The sequence below is a fragment of the Formica exsecta genome, unplaced genomic scaffold, assembly GCF_003651465.1.
Source record: "Formica exsecta isolate Colony F162 unplaced genomic scaffold, ASM365146v1 scaffold500, whole genome shotgun sequence".
Taxonomy (NCBI): Eukaryota; Metazoa; Arthropoda; class Insecta; order Hymenoptera; family Formicidae; genus Formica; species Formica exsecta.
This window is the reverse complement of record NW_021852243.1, coordinates 1,077,530-1,098,967: the sequence shown is the minus strand read 5'-3', so window position 1 is coordinate 1,098,967 and position 21,438 is coordinate 1,077,530. Positions and strand designations below refer to the sequence as shown.

The window sequence follows — 21,438 nt, the reverse complement described above, 5'->3', positions numbered from 1 at the left end:
ACGAGTATGTACATATTTGACACCGAGAGACAAATAATTTGCATATACGATTTCAAAGTCGCACACGATAATCACATTATACGTGCACATGATTGAGATTTGATGTATCTTTTTCTGTTTATTTTTCTTCATTTTTTTTTTTAATAAGGGGTTATCGCCGCGATGCTCCTTCTCTCTTTCTCTTTGATGTTATCAAATTCTCCGAGCCCGCCAAGAACGAACGGAATGCCATTGATCATCGAAAATTGCAAGGTTGTCGGTCACGTGGTCACGGACGCGGCGCCGCGCGGTGTCATCGGCAAGAAGTTACATGCGGATAACAAAATCTACGTCGACGACGGTGACCGGGTGACGAGAGACGAGAGTGCGAAGTGCGAAGTGCGACGTGGGACGTGGGACTGCCAGTAGAGTCAGTCAGTGTCAGTGTTCGTCGTGCGAAGAGACAAGAGAGAGAGAACCGCCTTTACGCGAAGGAACCGTTTGAGATTAACGAAAATGGAGGTAAAAATTGGCATATTATCATATATATCATTACATTGAAAGATCGTGATTTTGATGACGTGAGAGTTTGTGTACCTTTACTCATTCTACATACTGTATATTTAAAATTTTTTTTTTTTTTTTGTTTTTTTTTTTTTTTTTTTTTTTTTTTTTTTTTTTTTTTTGTGACTGTCAATTCGATTAACGTATCAAGATGATTAAAGTAATTTTTACACAAAATTCTACGAAACGCAATGCGAATAATGACGCGTCATTTGCGTGTCGTTCTATTTATGTGCACGGATCTTCTAAAATTTCGCAAAATACGCCGATTGTTTCTATAAATTTGTAAAGCATGTATATTTGAATCTAAAATAATCTCGAACATACCGGATGTTTTTATTACGCAGGAATTTCAGCGAAATATTATTTCATTTCGATATATATAGCATCAATGCCTAAGTTATAGAATTGTCGAAATCTTCTCAGTTTACACTCGCGAATTATATACTTCTTTTTTATTTCGGCTAAAATAAAATAATTTTTATGTCAAAATAATTATAACGCGAAAGTGCGCCTTTTGCTCGGTCTCTTATGCAAGAGTGCCCGAAAGAAAAATTATTCTTTTGAAAAGACGCATGCAAATAAGGATTTAAGATATGATCGAGATACGTTTATATACGCGGGCATTTAAGTTTAGTAGACTGTCTAATCTCGACAATGTCTGAAATATGATCTGACAATAACGATCCCGAATTGCGTATCGAACTGGAAAAATGTTATTCCATACTTTGGATTGACCTTCATAGCTGTTTGGCCGAAAATGTATGATCGATCATTAAAAGAAAGCTCTTCAAGAAAAGCCTGTTATTCATATATCGAAACAGCTGTTCCATCTAATTCGAACAAAATATTTACTTCGAAATTACGCCGAATCGATCATTGGATCGATAGATGTATTCTCTCAAAGCGCTATAAACTATACTCGACAAGAATGGAAATTGATCGGTTTATACAATAAATGCATAAATACGTGACACATGGAGCGAATATTTTTTTAATTTCAGTTTTTGCATTATTTCAAAATGATAATTTCATTCATACGCATAAAAATATGCGATGCACCTGCGCATTTTTCTCTTGTCTTAAAATACCTCCGCACTTACATTACGCAAATGTACTCAACGATTAATACAAAGAAATCAAGATAGTGCGTGTTTCTCATCCTGTTTCTCTTCTAATCGATCTGTTACGGTCACAAGAAGCGTCATGGAAAATGATACACGTTGACAGTTATTGCTCAAGGCTATCGAGTAGTATTAACCGTAATTAAAGAATACACCGCGATTTCCCGAATTAATAATGGGTTCTAACGCGGATCCCTACTCCGCGTCTCGTACGCGCATCGAGCACGCAGTTTGGCGAGCCGGGCAGGCGCCGTACGAACCTCGGGCAGGACTTCGGCGTGGTGCGGGAGACCCGGCCGTCGTAACCGTCGTCGTCGTAGTCGTGGCCGTTGTGGACGTCGCAGGTCGAGAGGTGGCCTCTCGTCGAAGTAAGACGCTCCGGTTCGGTCAGTTCGTCGTCAGTCGTCGTACCGTTCTCGTACCTCGACATTGTCGACACACGGCACCTTCTTTGCCGCGGGTTTCTCGGCTCCTCGATTAAACGGCTGTACGTGTCGCGTGCGGCTCCTAAAGTGCTTTTTCTTTTAACGAATGTCGCGATTAAAGACGTCCGTGTAGAGCTATTAGTGCATCCCATCCGCGCATTTTTTTTTCATCTTCTTTTATCGTGGCAAGACCGGAGAGAGCGCACGCAAGCGAAGGGAACGTCACATCAGAATGGTCATGATTGATATGGTGGATGTCATCGAGGACGAGGACCGGTGTGTAATTCAAAGTAGCCCTCGAATACCGATTTTCCGCGATCAGGCGCGTTTTTCGGACGAAATCTGTGTCTCGTTATCGGTTCGCTATTGATCCTTGCTTTTATTGGCGTTCGTCCAGAGTATGTTCCACATAGATCGATTGTCAAGGAATATATTTATGTTGGTATTGTGATCGATCTAGTATCGAAAATTCTCATACATTCGTACACGATGTAGTATCGTCGCTTTGCTGATTTATTCTACATTCGACGATCTCAGAACAAGATGCTCAAAAATAATCAATATATTATTTACCAGTGAAATTTTATTAGCACGATATAGAGGCCGTGGAGGGCTGTCAAAGAGAGAATAAAAGCATAGTTTTACATGCAACCAAAACATATATTTTTTAGAGAATTTATACTATTTATAGAGATACGTTAATGTAAAATTCGTGACGATACGCAATATACTTATTTGCGATAAACCACATCCGTAAAATGTACGTGAGAGTTGTATTTTTAAGCATGCATCGCCATTTGCACTTTATGTTTTGCAAAACAACACGTTCTTTCCTTTTGCAATTAAAGCTACGTGACATTCGATCGTATCGTGAATTTCGAGCAACATTTCAACGCATCCATCACGCCATGTCTTTCTCAACTTAACTTCTATATAACGTGAATTTTTGTTGACGTTTTCTTTAATACTTAATATCATATCGTATATAAAAACGAATCTGGATTCATATCGAATAATTGCTACTTATCACAGAAACTGGAACTCCGGAGATACAATTAGCCGGAAATTTCCAAGAAAATTGCTCAATATGATTTATCACAAATGCGTGACCGTGAAACCGAAATAGACCGCTGAAATAAAACCAAGCGCTATATTAATATGTGATGACTCGTATACTAAAAGCTTTGGCATCACAAGGTGGACAAAATTTACCTTGATTTTAGGTACGAAAGGCTCCTCAGGAGGGCGAAGACGGAGGACTTGACCGAGGTCTCGGGGATTGGTTGTCTCTACCAGAGCGGCGTGGACCGACAAGGTCGACCGGTGGTGGTTTTCGTCGGCAAATGGTTCCCCGCCTCGAAAATCAATCTAGATAAGGTAAAGGCTTGTATTAAAAATCAATGTTGTCGATTAACGAAAAAGATCGTATATATATACATGAAATACGTTGCTCGCGCAAGATGACGATGAACGCATCATCAAATATCATATTCGATCATAGATTAAATGGAATCTAATAGTTAATTGTTGACTGTTTTGGGAATATAATCACTTGAATTGACATTTTTAAAACATAATCGCAATTATATGCATATGTCGTAAAACTTACTATGATATACATAGTTCTCAAGCGTAATTACAGGTTGTTGCGTTGCAATGTATGTACATCATTTTTCTATAGTCATTCTTGTGTCTGTTCTTTACAATTTAATCGATTAATTTAAAACATTTCTTATACGGTGGTAAAATATTCTACAAAGTATTCTTCCGGTGAAATTATCTTTGATTTAAATGCTCTTACATATTTAAACAGTGTTATTGTAACATTGCAACTACCATATATTTTTGAATATTAATTATACTAACTCGCTTCATGTTTTCGATAAATAACATGTTTCCCATGCTAAGCTTAAGCCCCCCAAATATACAAAAAATATATTAACGAATTATAATTATAATTAATTTAATCAAAAAGTTGTATAATGAGTCAATCAAAACATTCGATCAAAACATCGAGATACTATTTCTTTTTGTTATACTGACTTTCTCGGCACCGGCATCCAATAGAAGATTTTATTTCATGAAACTATCATTGCGGAGTCATTAGAAAATAAATTCGATGTCGGACGCGATTTCGAAAGTTATCGTAAGAAAAGTGTCTCTACCCCTTCGACTAATATTTGCATTGAAATCGTATACCATTTTCCTCTATATTTTTTTCTTTCGAATATCCTGAACATATGCGTCGTGCATGGAAATACCGAGAGTCGTGCGCATGTCGCTCGTGCTCGATATCTCGCATTGTGTCGGACGCGAAAGAATAGCCCTCGAGACCAGCCCTCGATCATACGGCCGCCCATCTTCGCCCCGCTTTCGTACCATTTCCTTTCTCCCTCGAACTGATTCTTACCGCTCCGCTCATAGCCGACATACAGCCGGGGTTATACATATAGCGGCGGGTGGCGAATCGATATTTATACGTCCAGAAATAGATCGACCGCGGAACGAGTCCCCCCATAGGGAGGGCGTGCGGATTGCAGCGTCGTCGCGACGACGCGCACCCCTATCCTCAATGAGACTTCATCACCCGTTGCCTTTTAACCCATTTGCATCGGCGAGAGCACGCGAGTGCTGGCTGCATGCGATAATCACATTAACCGCGCATGTAATAATCAGAGTGATTAGCGGAAAAAAACACAAATGATTGTCAAAATCTTTTTTTCCACGATTTGTTTTTTACGGGGAGGGGGAATTGTTGTTTTTTTTTTCAATATTAATATTGTGGTTTTCGTTTAAAAAATAAATCAAAAATAAATTGAAAAATATAGCTTATTTCCTTTTTCCTCACGCATAATCCTGATATTATAATAATTTCTTCCTTATTCACATTTTCCGATATCACTCTCCTCTTCATCGATAGTAACGGAGATATTTGCATACATATTTATTCAAAATAGATTAAATATTTCATAGCATTATAATGAATGTTTTTTTTTTATATTTAAAAAGAGAAGTTTGAACAATCGCATTCCGATTAATAAAATGCGTATTTTTTTATAATTCGTAGCTTTTAAACAGTTTTTGATCGCGCTTTTGATTGAGAAAATGATTTACATTTCTGATGCAAAAGCCTATGCAACTCTACATAAATCATTTCTATGTACATTATGATGTCATAACTACTTTGACAAACATTTCTTCAACGTATTCACATTTTCATCGTGACTTACGTGTTTCTAATATCTTTTTCATAAGAGAAAAAGGCTTTTATTATTATTTTTTTTTTTTTTTTACTTCAATTTTATTGATCACGACTGATTACTGGCGATCTTGGAATGTCTTGATTCGAAATAGGAATATCAACGAAATGTAGCATGGAGATTTGTCGGTTTAGCTAAAAATATACACCGTCATGCACAGCAGCTGTTGACATAACGTCATAGCGCGTGTACTAAGACCGAAAAATTTATGAAGTACCATTCGCTATTGATGCTGAATCTCTTGAATCTGTCAATTTGGAGTATCGAAAGCATTTCAATCTTTTTCTCTTCTCCCACGTTTTTATCCCGTTTGCACTTTTTTATCCGTTGACCTGCTTTTGAAATGAACCATCTACGCCCAGTCGGGAAGCTAATTACACAGCGACCTGAGATAACGTGCCTCCAGTGTCGTGATACAGATAGTGACACGTTTTGCATTTACGTCGAGACAACGCCCGACGTAATTTTCATTTAAAGTAACTTCATTATTGCTTATCAGCGATCATTCGTTTTCCATCAACTAATATTGGATAATGGAAGTTCTAACAGTTCGAAAAATCTTCAATTGTCTTTTGCAAAATATTAATAACGAGTGTAGTTCCATATGCATTGCATGATAGCATTATTCTATCAATCATAATCGGACACGCGTAGTTGAATCGCGTGAGATTGAATCACGTTCGCGATATTACTCCGATCTAAACCGCTGTAGCGCCTTCAACCACATCATTTTTATCGTAGAATTCGATTAGTCTCATGTAAGATAAAGATGAAGAAGAATTCGTGAAATAATATTTTAGAAGCATAGCCGTATGCATGTAATAATTTTGTTATGAATATATTGAAATAGGGAATATTTTGAAGCATTTTTTTATGTCAACTTAATAAAGATTTACCTCCAAATTACGATTTTTATAAAATTATATAACCAATAAAACGTATTTTTACACAATTGAACTAACATGAAACTGCCTTTCTTGTAGTCTAAATTTCTACTTTACGTGTCGTCGAGCTTACGAGGCTCGTTACCACGGGTTCATCGATCGCTCGAAATATTGTATTCATCCTCGAATCTTCAAGGATTCTCTTCAAGAAGTCTCTCTCAATGTAAAGGTGGACGAATTAAATTCCGATAAAATCGCGACATAAGCTCTTTCGATAGAATTCGCAAGAAAATTTATTTATACATTCAACGACATAGAAAAGACTCGCGAAACACATTCCGTATATCATACCCTTTGCTCACATCTCATCGATCTCGAAAACGTTTACGTAGCGTTTATTTTAGGACGTGTATTTACCCCTTGTTTACTTTGACATCGTATTTTTTACGCAGTAACTCGCTTCATGTTTTCGATAAATAACATGTTTCCCATGCTAAGCTTAAGCCCCCCAAATATACAAAAAATATATTAACGAATTATAATTATAATTAATTTAATCAAAAAGTTGTATAATGAGTCAATCAAAACATTCGATCAAAACATCGAGATACTATTTCTTTTTGTTATACTGACTTTCTCGGCACCGGCATCCAATAGAAGATTTTATTTCATGAAACTATCATTGCGGAGTCATTAGAAAATAAATTCGATGTCGGACGCGATTTCGAAAGTTATCGTAAGAAAAGTGTCTCTACCCCTTCGACTAATATTTGCATTGAAATCGTATACCATTTTCCTCTATATTTTTTTCTTTCGAATATCCTGAACATATGCGTCGTGCATGGAAATACCGAGAGTCGTGCGCATGTCGCTCGTGCTCGATATCTCGCATTGTGTCGGACGCGAAAGAATAGCCCTCGAGACCAGCCCTCGATCATACGGCCGCCCATCTTCGCCCCGCTTTCGTACCATTTCCTTTCTCCCTCGAACTGATTCTTACCGCTCCGCTCATAGCCGACATACAGCCGGGGTTATACATATAGCGGCGGGTGGCGAATCGATATTTATACGTCCAGAAATAGATCGACCGCGGAACGAGTCCCCCCATAGGGAGGGCGTGCGGATTGCAGCGTCGTCGCGACGACGCGCACCCCTATCCTCAATGAGACTTCATCACCCGTTGCCTTTTAACCCATTTGCATCGGCGAGAGCACGCGAGTGCTGGCTGCATGCGATAATCACATTAACCGCGCATGTAATAATCAGAGTGATTAGCGGAAAAAAACACAAATGATTGTCAAAATCTTTTTTTCCACGATTTGTTTTTTACGGGGAGGGGGAATTGTTGTTTTTTTTTTCAATATTAATATTGTGGTTTTCGTTTAAAAAATAAATCAAAAATAAATTGAAAAATATAGCTTATTTCCTTTTTCCTCACGCATAATCCTGATATTATAATAATTTCTTCCTTATTCACATTTTCCGATATCACTCTCCTCTTCATCGATAGTAACGGAGATATTTGCATACATATTTATTCAAAATAGATTAAATATTTCATAGCATTATAATGAATGTTTTTTTTTTATATTTAAAAAGAGAAGTTTGAACAATCGCATTCCGATTAATAAAATGCGTATTTTTTTATAATTCGTAGCTTTTAAACAGTTTTTGATCGCGCTTTTGATTGAGAAAATGATTTACATTTCTGATGCAAAAGCCTATGCAACTCTACATAAATCATTTCTATGTACATTATGATGTCATAACTACTTTGACAAACATTTCTTCAACGTATTCACATTTTCATCGTGACTTACGTGTTTCTAATATCTTTTTCATAAGAGAAAAAGGCTTTTATTATTATTTTTTTTTTTTTTTTACTTCAATTTTATTGATCACGACTGATTACTGGCGATCTTGGAATGTCTTGATTCGAAATAGGAATATCAACGAAATGTAGCATGGAGATTTGTCGGTTTAGCTAAAAATATACACCGTCATGCACAGCAGCTGTTGACATAACGTCATAGCGCGTGTACTAAGACCGAAAAATTTATGAAGTACCATTCGCTATTGATGCTGAATCTCTTGAATCTGTCAATTTGGAGTATCGAAAGCATTTCAATCTTTTTCTCTTCTCCCACGTTTTTATCCCGTTTGCACTTTTTTATCCGTTGACCTGCTTTTGAAATGAACCATCTACGCCCAGTCGGGAAGCTAATTACACAGCGACCTGAGATAACGTGCCTCCAGTGTCGTGATACAGATAGTGACACGTTTTGCATTTACGTCGAGACAACGCCCGACGTAATTTTCATTTAAAGTAACTTCATTATTGCTTATCAGCGATCATTCGTTTTCCATCAACTAATATTGGATAATGGAAGTTCTAACAGTTCGAAAAATCTTCAATTGTCTTTTGCAAAATATTAATAACGAGTGTAGTTCCATATGCATTGCATGATAGCATTATTCTATCAATCATAATCGGACACGCGTAGTTGAATCGCGTGAGATTGAATCACGTTCGCGATATTACTCCGATCTAAACCGCTGTAGCGCCTTCAACCACATCATTTTTATCGTAGAATTCGATTAGTCTCATGTAAGATAAAGATGAAGAAGAATTCGTGAAATAATATTTTAGAAGCATAGCCGTATGCATGTAATAATTTTGTTATGAATATATTGAAATAGGGAATATTTTGAAGCATTTTTTTATGTCAACTTAATAAAGATTTACCTCCAAATTACGATTTTTATAAAATTATATAACCAATAAAACGTATTTTTACACAATTGAACTAACATGAAACTGCCTTTCTTGTAGTCTAAATTTCTACTTTACGTGTCGTCGAGCTTACGAGGCTCGTTACCACGGGTTCATCGATCGCTCGAAATATTGTATTCATCCTCGAATCTTCAAGGATTCTCTTCAAGAAGTCTCTCTCAATGTAAAGGTGGACGAATTAAATTCCGATAAAATCGCGACATAAGCTCTTTCGATAGAATTCGCAAGAAAATTTATTTATACATTCAACGACATAGAAAAGACTCGCGAAACACATTCCGTATATCATACCCTTTGCTCACATCTCATCGATCTCGAAAACGTTTACGTAGCGTTTATTTTAGGACGTGTATTTACCCCTTGTTTACTTTGACATCGTATTTTTTACGCAGTATGGATTTTACCATATTTTACCCTAACAGGATTTAAAGGATTATTATACATATAGTTGTGTCACGCTTTTTATTTTACGAGATAGAAACGACGATAAAGCGCGAATAAAACAATCAACGAAATACTGTTTCACCTTCGCATTTCTCTTGCAATTTCAGGCCTTGCTGTACCTGATACAACTGTTGGATCCCATCGTGAAGGGTGACTACGTTATCGCGTATTTCCACACCCTTACAGCGAGCAGCAATTACCCCAGTTTGCACTGGCTGCGCGAAGTCTACAATGTGCTTCCCTACAAGTAAGTTGTACGTCTGATATCGAACGCATTGAATATATTGATCGCATTTTAACATGGTCGAATCACGTACCGCGCCTTTATACGATATATGCAACGGGTTAAGCAAAGACATTCCCGTGATATAGAAAATTTTATGACCATCTTTCAACCATCTTTTAGCCGAATTTTAAGTATCAATACATTTTCACAAAATAATTGTAATATTTATTATTACCTGCTATATACGATTAGTTTGATGCGATAACATCTTTTTTATTTCAAAAGATTAACGCAGTAATATATTATATGCTTTGTTGGTATAGAGAGAATTAAAGGAAAGATATATATATTCTCTTTATATATCTCTTAATATCATCTGTAGAGTAATTTAATTTAATTATCACGTAAATATCTTCTCGAAAAGGGTGCTAATTTTTCATATGTTCCGTTGTTTCTCCTTTTGATAGAAAATGTTTTTATTCAATATTATATAAATTACTTTCTCTTTTTTTTTAATATAGAACCTAATTTTTCACAATATTTAATTAATTAAAAATCGAAATATGAAATTACACACACCCTAGCCCTAGTTGCGCATTAGTAAAATTGCATGGAGTTGTTATCTCTCGTAACTTGATATTGTTTTGTTTGCAGAAACTTGATAGCGATCTTGAAATAAGGTTTCTTTTACAGATATAAGAAGAATTTAAAACATTTCTACATTATCCATCCTACCTTCTGGACCAAGGTTAGTAACAATATCTATTGAATCTAACGATTTAAAGAAGAATATTACGCTCAACAAACGTTATTAAGACGCAAAAGCACGCTGAATGTTATTACTGCATTTCCCACGTTTATGCTCCATGACGAATTATCTTTGTAACGATCGTATTGAATTTCCTGACTATTCATAGTTCGTTAGTAAATATGCTTGCGCAGTAATTTTGTAATCGTTAATCTAATCGTATCATTAAAAAACAAATAAACGCGATAATTAAAATTTAATAATAACGGTAAATATTATATCTCTGCATTTTTATGCTTAACTCTTCTGTTTCTTTCGCGATTTTATATGGAGGCTATTTTTCAATTTTCTTTAAACGAACGGAATCGATCGTTTACGTTACAGATGATGACATGGTGGTTCACAACCTTCATGGCCCCAGCTATTAAACAGAAGGTTCACAATCTGCCCGGAGTGGAATATCTTTATGAAGTTATGTCGCCTGACCAACTTGAGATTCCAGCATATATCACGGAATACGATATGACGGTAAATAACAAAAAACATAGCAAAATATATTCTGGGTATATAAAAAAATTCTGGAAAGAAATCTCTTGCTCGAACGTTTCCCTTTTCTTTACAGATAAATGGCCTGAGGTATTATCAACCGGAACAGGTCTCGTCATCGCCATCAACGTCCACGTAACTCGCAGAAAATCGAGATGAAAGCAGCGAAGCGTCAAGATCGAGGCCGGATCGAATATTCCGCGCGTTCTTATGGTTGACTGTTCATATTATTACAGTGACATCGGTGCGACATTTAAGCGTGAGAGCCATGCGCATGAGATTCGTGATTGCCGGTATATCTCGCCGACTCTCGGCAATGATAAGGCGAAGAGCACGACGTTGTCTGGATACGGTAACCCGCGTCTTCGAAAAGGTAATCCGTCTCCGCAATACCCCAAAGTCGATTTGTCCAAGTGCCTCGTGATGGATCGCTTATAGCAGGAGAAAGGATAAAAAGGACGATCGGCCCCCGCGCGAATATTGATACGAATATTAATACAAAATCAAGAAACCACTGCCCGCCTGCTTTTGACGTTGATCGGTTCTTTTTACTCGTATACGCATGCGGGTTTTACGTCCCCAAGAAAGTACGGAGATATAAAACTTGGTACTGGACAATCCGCGTTAAGGTAGATAATCTCGAGAAAACTGGACCGACCATGTGTACGTTACTGGAGATGTACTGCTAAACAGCGTATCCACCTCATCCAGTAATAGAGCTAACAAATTACTATTCGCTTAGAGCGAACATCGGCTGCCAAAACATCAATAATCAGTATTTTCACCATCGTCGTCATCGTCATCGTCGTCGCTCGCAAAACGAAATCCGAAAGCTGAATTATTAATCTTGCCCTTGTATATATTACGTAATTCGTGGCAGATTCTTAGCTTAGTACTGCCTGCGAAAGCAGTAGAATGGATAAAGGGTGGTATTTGACGACGCATTAGAGTTAAACATTGGCTTAATACAGACCGTCGATCGCTTTCTGTTATTTTCTTATATCAATCGTTGAAGAGCGCGATTTGATTATTGTATATTGTCAATATTTTATTAAGTCACATCGTTGATAAAGAGATCGTGCTGCGCTGCCGCCGTCGCCGCCGTCGTATAGTCGCGGTATTTTCGATATACTAATAATAAATCATCTCTCTCTGCTACGAACAAAGAGCGGCTGGATGTTTTACTGTGATGTCATGTCTTCGACGCTCAGCAGATTTGATTTATTTTCAAACTCGGTCTCTTGTCTTACGGAGACGTCAACGCGAAATAGGGAGTAGCGCTCGCGGAATGTTAGTGTTGAGCGCCGAAGTCGTACGTACGGGACAGTCCTAGATTAGAAAAAGCAATAAATTTAAGAGCTTGCTCGCGATGTATTTCGGGAGGCAACAAAAAATCGTTATCCCAGTTGTTAAGCATTTTTAGCAGTTAAAAGATATAAATTAAAGAAGTTAAAGAAAAAAGACCTGTTAATCGCGTCGATTAGCCCATTTCTCACGTTCGCCAAATATCACGAGTATTCCCTCCCCCCTTGCGACAAATATAGCGCCCTTCTCCCCATCCCCTTTTTTGATCTTTCGTCGATTAGTTTTTAGCGCGATAAAACGAAAAACGATTCTGCGCTTAAAGCAGTCGCGGACGTGCTGAGAAGGCGCAATGGGTTAATTGACCATGCTACCTCCGCCGAAGATACGATCGTCCGTGTGATCGAATGTATAAGCGTTTATACGGATCGAGATTTAAACAGTTATGGAATTTAAAAAAAAAAGTGCTATTTATAATCGTCGTTGGTTGCATTCAGAAAGCACAACCAAATAGTACGATCGTTGAGTTTTCTGAATATTGTTCGCAAAGACGAAGTAGTATTTTCTCATGTTATCGTATCTACATATGTCTATGTTTTGCAAAGACTTTCAATACGGTTCGCGCTGCGAATAGTAAAAAAAAAAATTAACCTCGTACTATTCGGAGGGGCCAATGGTATCACGGAATGAGACAAAAAAAGGCAATTTTCCGTTTTTACGTTTAATGACCTCACTGTCCGTCCCTGACAATCGAGTTTAACAAGTAACGACAAGATGCAACATCATTCGGAGATCGTTGTTATCTATATATATATTTTATATTAGTGTCGTATTATCGTCGTTACTTTATCATTTAAAATTTTATTAAAAAAGAAATCTATTCGAACAAATCCTGAAATTAAAAAATGTTAAAAATTAATTTTAAATGTGGATAATTATTTATTGTTATTCGGATGATATATTGTTATCTTTGAGACAAGTTTATATACGTGACAATGGGATTTAATTGACGGATATGATTAAAATATTTAATATATGTTATGTAGCGATTATATTAACTCAATATATTATATACGTTAAACAACTGACAATTGAATCTATGCTTAAATCGACAAGTACTTATTCGAAGATTTAAGAGATTCTTATAAAATTTTTTTAAGGTCCTACTCTAGTAGTCAAATGATATTTTTATCTGCTACATGCAAAACAATATGTCTTAAACGAACGTTTAAAATATCATTACGAATTTGCACAGCATTATATTTACTTCGTCACTTCTTTCTTTATTGCTAAACTCGATTTTCAAACGTTGACTCTTTCTGCATTATATCAAGCAGAAGACTTACATTGCAAACTTTTATTTTAATATCTTTCTATGACGTTCATATATGAAAATTTTAGAAAAGACACACAAATGAAAATATACAATATATAATTAGAAAACATATTGTCTTGCTAATTCATAATCGTGTAATTCTGCTGAAGTGATAACATACACATTGTGTCAATTCTGAATATTTCAATTTCGGACAAATAAACCAACTAGACTAGGACCTTAACTTTTATTTAATCAGCTGGTAGTACCGCATTTGAAATACACGCGAATGTATGTGTGTGAAATGTGTGTACGAGTTCGTTTTTCGCACCACGAGTCAAAGTGTTTTTTTCCACAAGAGATAATTGGATTCCTATTTTATTTTCGAATATTTTCGCTTCTAACATAATTCAATGTGTTTGACAGTAAAGAAATAGGATGTTTAAATCTTATTGTTAGCTCTTTATTACGATAGTTAATGCTGCTGTTTTCACACGAAACTATATATCTATTCTTCAATTTTTTTCTACAAACTGAATTAGTAATACTAAATTTTAACTTATTGCAATAGTTTCACTCAAACGTAAGAATTATATCGGTTTTAAATTCTTACGTTATGATTTAAATTTTAAATCACGTCAAAATCATGTATATAACTGCGATCAATAATAAAAAAACAACCATGATCGTGTGTGTGGAGATGATGCTTTGTTATCGTGCGCGTGTTATCATGATTAAAAAGAATGTGAGAGAAGATTGTTCAAAATACTAATCATACATTATTGAATTTGTTTCAGACCTAGAAAAAGTACTGAAACAAAAAAAAAAAAGAATCAATCTTGTAATTATTAATTATGCTAAGCTTAGTTATTTTTTTTACATAGGAATTAGTGATATCTCGTATAGTTATGTTTAGGTAATAAATGAGATGTAATTTTGTTAACTTTACCACGCGGTTCTTTATAGTTTGTATTTAAGAATAGATTATTATCGAGATGTGACAAATCCTGTGCGGTTTATCGTTTATTATTTCTCTCGATGTCGATGCACTTCTTTGTTGTATCCTTTTTTATAGAGTATAATAAACGTATTTTATTTCGATAAAATCTATATGATATCTATATAATACCTATATCTTATGCATTTTACTTTGCGTGCTAAATCTCTCTTACGAATCCCATATAAGTCTTTGAACAATATCAATAATTAATACTATAACAACAAATGGAATAATTTCAATTGCCTATTTTCATTCGGCAATGACTTTGTATCCCTTCTTGTGCAAAATTGTAAATCTTGTCTCTACACATAAATATTTTAATCACGCGCGCTATAATAAATATTATAATTCAATAATCGTATGTTTTCAACCATCAAAGATCAATATTCTAATGGTTAAGCGATAAAAAATGGTAAACACATGGTCAACAGGTTTTACCTTAAGGCCTCGAACATTGGGATCGTGACCATTCTGCCAGCCGCCATGTGTGTTCGTGCGTACACGTACACACGTACAAAGTCTTTCGGAGCACGTGCTTTACTCTCTTCCTACCGGCGAGCTCCAACAGTAAGGCGTATGACGCCGTGCTGAACGTTCTGTGAAAGTCATCGAAGCGATAAATACATTACGCCAAGCACAAATACATCACTCGCACTGTATCGTGCGATGCATAGTGTCATTTCTTCTACGAAAAGCAGTCATCTATCATCTAGTTATCCTATCTGGCGTGTATCAAAGGAGGGCATAATCTGAGAGAAACTATACCTGCTGATGACCGCGAGATCTACAGGTAGTGAGTGGAAAAAATATATCCGCATGAATTCATAATGATCATGCTATTCAAACAGTTTAAAATACAAACATTCGAGCTTCAAATTTATAAAGGGGACATGAATGGAGATGATATTTAAATGGAATAAATGATTTCGAATTCAATAAATGCATTCAAAATAATGTTTCAAGATTTGTCTGTTCGAACAATTAAGATATCAAGGGAAATTTGAATGTGAAAATAATGTTTTATTCTGCCAGACAAGAATAATCAGTTTTTACTTTTTGCTTTGTCACGATATATTGCCTGTTTTTATTTTACTCTTTTTACTAGTTTACTAAATTTTTACTACATTTATTTTACTATTCACCTGTATTATACTATTGTACTATTATATATGTATTGTGCTATTTACCAATTTGTTTAGACATATCCCTAATCAACCTGAAAAGTGTAAAATTGAAGCATAAATTTCAAACTATTTAAACTGCTCTACTATGGGAAAATTTCAAGCATAAATTATAAGTTTTACTGGTTGAAAGTTTTTAATTCTTTTTATTATTCATAACAGTTGATAGGATTTTCATTCATAATTATTTGTTTTTACATTGAGAAGATAAAGATTTTTAGGTGAATTTGACATGATTGAAGATCAGTAACTAAAAACAAATGTGAGACACATACGTTAATTCAACGGGAAATATTTGATATCATTTACACGCGTCAAGTGAGCTAAATGAAAACAACGGAACAATAATATTTCATTATTCGTGTTGCAATAATATTCCATTATTTGTGTTACTATATGCCCGAAGTTTCCGACACAATAATTGAAATAAGCATTTGAAAACAACTATTTAAGAACGCATTTGTTAGGAATCTCATCAATTATTAATAAGATTCAGTTTTTTCTCTCATTCACGATGAAAAAGTCAATTAGCAAAGAAATATACACTTAAAAACTGATATTTACATATATAAATTTTTTCATATAATTATAAGCTATAACTGAGTATATATAATGATTCAAATATTTTTCGCAATCTTATTCTTTTATTTAATCTTTTATTCAATTTTTTATTCAATCTCTGTTTTTCGCAGTCTTCTTTAATGGACAATAGTCAATGAGTGCAATATGCACTTTGTTCATAAAGTGGAATAATGATCTCATTGTTTGTCTGACGATCTCTGCTCATTATTGGAAAAAATATTCGAAATAACATGAGCGCGTATTTTAATGTGATATTTAGTATAATAAATATTTTTACATAATTTATTATATGTCCATCTCTACAGCTAAACTTATCTTTTATATAACACGTTTTATATTATACTATCCCGAAAGCAATTTTTTTTATTGGATTCACAATTCAAATATAATCGAATGTAAATCAAATATAATCGATATGTGAGATACGTATGATATTTTTTGGTATTTTTTGCAATTAATATCATATAAATTAAGATCGATAATCAAAAAGAAAGATTCACTAAAACCCGCGTAGAGTCTGTACAAATTAATGGGTAACGTCCAAACGCCATCGCCACAGGTATGACTGTTGATGATTATGATATCATATAAGTTTGATAACGATAAGTCTTCTAATTCTCAAGATGTTTGTATGTATGATAAATATCAAAGAGAGCATTATAACGGTTCTTTCACAACTATGGAAACATCATAACATATTCGTTTAGCAGCGATTAAAACGAAAAGTATTGTAAAGTATTTGTTTATATGTCACGACTGGCTCTGTACTATCTGGCAGTGTTCCAATTTCTTATGAGGAAGAGTAGAAATAGTGTACTTTCGTAGTCACTTAAAGTTCGAAATAGAAACGTTACTTACTCAAACAATTATGCGTTTTACCTGCGAATGTACGAGTAAATTTATGTATAATCGTGACCCTTACAGTCAAATAGCGATGTCACATTCCTCTCTCTTCGCTTTCTTCGTCGCGTCCGTTACATAAAATGCTAGTTACATAAAACGAGTAAGTGAACGTAATGATGCGGAATGTCGCAGAATAAATCGATTTGAGATTATGAAGAGAGAACTATATATAGAGAGTAGACAGGAGGAAATTATCAAGTCCGTCTTTGACGCATCAAAGATAGACTTTGTGCGTTCGTTTACTTGATAAAGTACATCGAAAAAATAGAACCAAAAGTATTCTCTTCTTAAGAATATTTCACTTACTTTTATAATATCTTTCTCTAAAATAAGCGTCAAAAAGGTCCTTTTAATTTAAGAGAGAAAATTATAAATAATTATTAAAAATATATTCTTAATTTAAGAAGATATTTCAAAAAACATCAAGGTAAACAAGGAAATATCCTTAATAAGTATGATTATAAGCATATCTCGTGCTGTATCTTCAGTCGGCCGATATGATTCAACCGGTTCTCGCCGAAAGAAATCGAAAAAAAAAGATACAATTCCTAATATAGAGCTTCCATCGCAGGCGAGGTGCAGCACAAAATAAAACTGCAGCACGGAACACTGAAATTTCTTAAATTTATTCTTAATTTGCTATAATTTTAGCGATGAAATTCAACTTAACATTTTCGCATGCACGATGTCCGCGCGATGCGTGTCGATACGTATAAACAACAAATGTCCATTTGTAAAACTATTTTTTGTTATGATTCCAAACAAATGCGTGAAAAGCGCGCGCTAAAACTTTAACACAATTTCTTTCTTATTAAGGACTATTCATAGAAAAATTACCGCGTGAATCTGAGATGGGCACGTCTGGCCCTCCCCTTGTCAGCCGATGTGACTCGACCGGTCCTCGCCGAAAGAGATCGACAAAAGAAATACAATTCCCAATATAGAGCTTTCATCGCAGGCAAGATGTAGCACGAAATAAAAGGGAACACCGAAATTTCTTAAATTTATTCTTAATTTGCGACAATTTTAGCGATGAAATTCAATCTAACTTAACATTTTCGCATGCGCGATGTCCGCGCAATGCATGTCGATATGTACAAAAAAAAATTGTTAACTTGACTAAATCCGTTCAATTAATTACCATTTTTTAAATTGAAATAAAGTATTTAAGTCAAATATACGTCATGTTAAATTTAATATGTCGTATTTAATTTAAATATATAAATATTTAAATATTCAATTAAAAAAATGGTAATTGTTAAATGGTAATAGTTGAACGGATTTAGTCAAGTTAACAATTTTTTTTTTCGGTGCATAAACAGCAAATGTCCATTTATAAAATTGTTTCTTTTTATGATCTCAAATATTAAATAATATAATAGCAAGAAAACATCGTCCCTCTTCCATTCATTATATAACTAAAATATTTTTAAGTTGAGAATACGATTTTTTTTGCGAAGGATTAGATCACCGAAAACTTGGTGGGAAATATGGAAATTCTGGGTGTAAAATTCGCGCCGTTAAATATACCTCTGCAAAGAAGGCTGCAGACCTTGGCGGTTGCGACATGGATTTTTATCTTTGCTTTCGGCGATTTTTTGGGATACATTCTCACGGCCTATCTTCTACTCTACACGCAAACAATACGTTACTTCGTGCTACTGTATTTACTCTGGATGTATTACGATTGGGACACTTGCAATCGTGGTGGCAGAAGGTAATGCAATTCTACTAATTTCCTTGTCGGTCTTGAAACAATTATATGATAGAGTATCTATAAAAAAATATTGTCTATATAAAAAATATTGTAGATAAATAAAAAATCCTTCCTATCACTCTTTGACTCTGTTATATTTTAGTCGCGATAAAAAAAACTTAAATTAAGAATCGTTAATTTCTAAAGAGTGATTGCATCTTACATTTCAGTGATTCGTTGACAAAGAGGATGAGAAATGGCGCATTTTGGCGTTACTTTTGCAATTATTTTCCCTTGAAGTTAGTGAAAACAGTGGATCTGGACCCAACAAAGTCTTATCTTTTCATCTCCGTACCCCATGGAATTTTATCGATGGGAGTTATTGGTTCATTCGGAACGGACGTACTGGGATGTAAGAAGCTATTTCCCGGATTGGATATACGTACAATTACTCTCGATCAACATTTCAAAATACCTCTATTCAGAGAATGTCCTTATTTGTTAGGTAAGAAACCTCTTGGTAGCTATTACTTCTACCATTCAGTCTGTTTTTTTATTTCATAAGCTAAATCAAGTTACACAAGTTATACAAGTTAAACAAGTTAAATCTTTATTTCATTGCTTTCAATATTCGATATAGCATACATAAATATGCTCGAATTTTTGCGTTACGTCAACTTGAAAGATGACATATGTCGCAACATTATTTTTCGTCTGTAATGGCGCATTTTGGCGTTACTTTTGCAATTATTTTCCCTTGAAGTTAGTGAAAACAGTGGATCTGGACCCAACAAAGTCTTATCTTTTCATCTCCGTACCCCATGGAATTTTATCGATGGGAGTTATTGGTTCATTCGGAACGGACGTACTGGGATGTAAGAAGCTATTTCCCGGATTGGATATACGTACAATTACTCTCGATCAACATTTCAAAATACCTCTATTCAGAGAATGTCCTTATTTGTTAGGTAAGAAACCTCTTGGTAGCTATTACTTCTACCATTCAGTCTGTTTTTTTATTTCATAAGCTAAATCAAGTTACACAAGTTATACAAGTTAAACAAGTTAAATCTTTATTTCATTGCTTTCAATATTCGATATAGCATACATAAATATGCTCGAATTTTTGCGTTACGTCAACTTGAAAGATGACATATGTCGCAACATTATTTTTCGTCTGTAAAAAATGTGCTGTTTTAATATCTTCTTTTTAGATAGAGTCATATAGAAAAAAAGAATTTTTATAATAGAAAGCTATTTAACATATCGTGTTATGTAAGAATAATTTTGTGTATGGCGAAGAAAAGATTATGAGAACGTATCGTTTCGAAAAAAAAGACGAGGTCACATTTCACATATAAGATGCATGTAATTGATAAAATATATTCAGTACACTAACAAGCGCAATGAAAAGACGATGATTCTCGAACGCGTACAGGTGGCTGCGCTGCTAATGCGAAAAGTATCGAGTATTTATTATCAACACCGCCAAAGAGCCCATATACCGGAAGAGCTACAATACTTGTCATCGGCGGCGCTTCTGAATCCATGGAATCGATGCCAGGCACTTACCGTACCATCGTAAAAAGGAGAAAGGGCTTCGTGAAACTTGCCTTAAAACATGGGTAAGCGGATAATTTTTTTTTTATCTTTTCAGATATGTATTTTCCCATAAATCATATATTTATTTGTAATAAATTGTAGTAGAATAAATTATAATTAAGGAAAATAAAAAAAGAGAGGGGAAAAGTTTGTGTATGAAAATGATCGATAATGGTACTGAACGCGATATTCAAATCTAATATAATTTCATAATTCAGCACGTCGATAGTTCCTGTTTTTTCTTTTGGCGAAACGGATTTATACGATCAAGTATACGGTCCAGAAGGATCGACTTTAAGACGTATCCAGAACTATATTCGCAATTTCATAGGATTGGCGCCCATCATTTTTTCGGGTAGAGGATTCTTCCAGTATTCGTTTGGTCTTATTCCGAAGAGATTACCCGTCACCGTAGTCGGTAAAGTTGTCATTATATTTCGCAATTTAATATACCCATTAATATATGTGTATATATGTATATTAAATTTTCTTAAATATTATTTTCTTTCTATTCTCTGATTTTTTATTTATTTTCCTTTCTTCGTTTTAGTTGGCAATCCGATCGAGCTGCCGAAAATAGAGGTACCCACAACTGAGCAAATCGACAAATATCACAAAAAATTCATGGAACACTTGACTGAGCTCTTCGAGACACAAAAACACAATTACATAAAGAATGCGGAAACAGCTACTCTCGAAGTCAACTTATGACACGCATTCGATCGGATAACATCATCTAAATTGTAAATTTAGTGCTTTATTGAAATTCTCTCGGACTAATTGTCATTTTCTTAAAACTTTAAAATATTTCGGAAAAACAAGGTGTTGGATATATATGTAATATATTTAGTTATAGTATATAT

At 34.8% G+C, this 21,438-nt stretch overlaps 3 protein-coding genes across 7 annotated transcripts in view; 2 read left to right on the top strand and 1 right to left on the bottom strand.

Annotated features, from left to right (window-relative positions):
• LOC115241561 overlaps positions 1 to 2,312 on the bottom strand; it is a 4,599-nt gene extending 2,287 nt beyond the window's left edge. The window contains exon 1 of the mRNA XM_029817359.1: positions 1,928 to 2,312. Within this exon, the coding sequence (XP_029673219.1) occupies positions 1,928 to 2,244 (317 nt within the window). The 5' untranslated portion in view covers positions 2,245 to 2,312. The remainder of the gene's footprint in view (positions 1 to 1,927) is intronic.
• The window catches only part of LOC115241555 (protein GDAP2 homolog), a 27,021-nt gene extending 12,304 nt beyond the window's left edge, over positions 1 to 14,717 (top strand). For both annotated transcript variants that reach the window (XM_029817349.1, XM_029817350.1), the window contains exons 8-12: positions 3,316 to 3,469; positions 9,582 to 9,721; positions 10,394 to 10,448; positions 10,833 to 10,976; positions 11,071 to 14,717. In XM_029817349.1, coding sequence (XP_029673209.1) covers positions 3,316 to 3,469; positions 9,582 to 9,721; positions 10,394 to 10,448; positions 10,833 to 10,976; positions 11,071 to 11,133 — 556 coding nt within the window. In that variant the 3' untranslated portion in view covers positions 11,134 to 14,717. The remainder of the gene's footprint in view (positions 1 to 3,315; positions 3,470 to 9,581; positions 9,722 to 10,393; positions 10,449 to 10,832; positions 10,977 to 11,070) is intronic.
• A 412-nt stretch (positions 14,718 to 15,129) lies between these two features.
• Positions 15,130 to 21,393, top strand: LOC115241557 (2-acylglycerol O-acyltransferase 1-like). Of its 4 annotated transcripts, none has more exons than XM_029817356.1 (6): positions 15,130 to 15,404; positions 18,744 to 18,994; positions 19,204 to 19,478; positions 20,388 to 20,598; positions 20,794 to 20,993; positions 21,126 to 21,393. In XM_029817356.1, exons 2-6 carry the CDS (start codon positions 18,768 to 18,770, stop codon positions 21,284 to 21,286), a joined length of 1,074 nt encoding a protein of 357 aa, XP_029673216.1. In that variant the 5' UTR covers positions 15,130 to 15,404; positions 18,744 to 18,767; the 3' UTR covers positions 21,287 to 21,393. The 4 variants fall into 4 exon arrangements, with proteins under 4 accessions (XP_029673216.1, XP_029673215.1, XP_029673214.1 ...); XM_029817355.1 differs by having other exon boundaries at positions 15,131 to 15,401; XM_029817354.1 differs by having other exon boundaries at positions 15,131 to 15,404; positions 18,738 to 18,994.
• The last annotated feature ends 45 nt before the right edge of the window (positions 21,394 to 21,438 follow it).

Excerpts from the sequence above, each read along its gene's own strand:
- LOC115241557 (XM_029817356.1), top strand. The coding sequence starts at position 18,768 with ATGGAAATTCTGGGTGTAAAATTCGCGCCGTTAAATATACCTCTGCAA. Across the intron at positions 18,995-19,203 it reads TGCAATCGTGGTGGCAGAAG|TGATTCGTTGACAAAGAGGA; the intron begins GTAATGCAATTC and ends CTTACATTTCAG. Across the intron at positions 19,479-20,387 it reads AGAATGTCCTTATTTGTTAG|ACGATGATTCTCGAACGCGT; the intron begins GTAAGAAACCTC and ends CGCAATGAAAAG.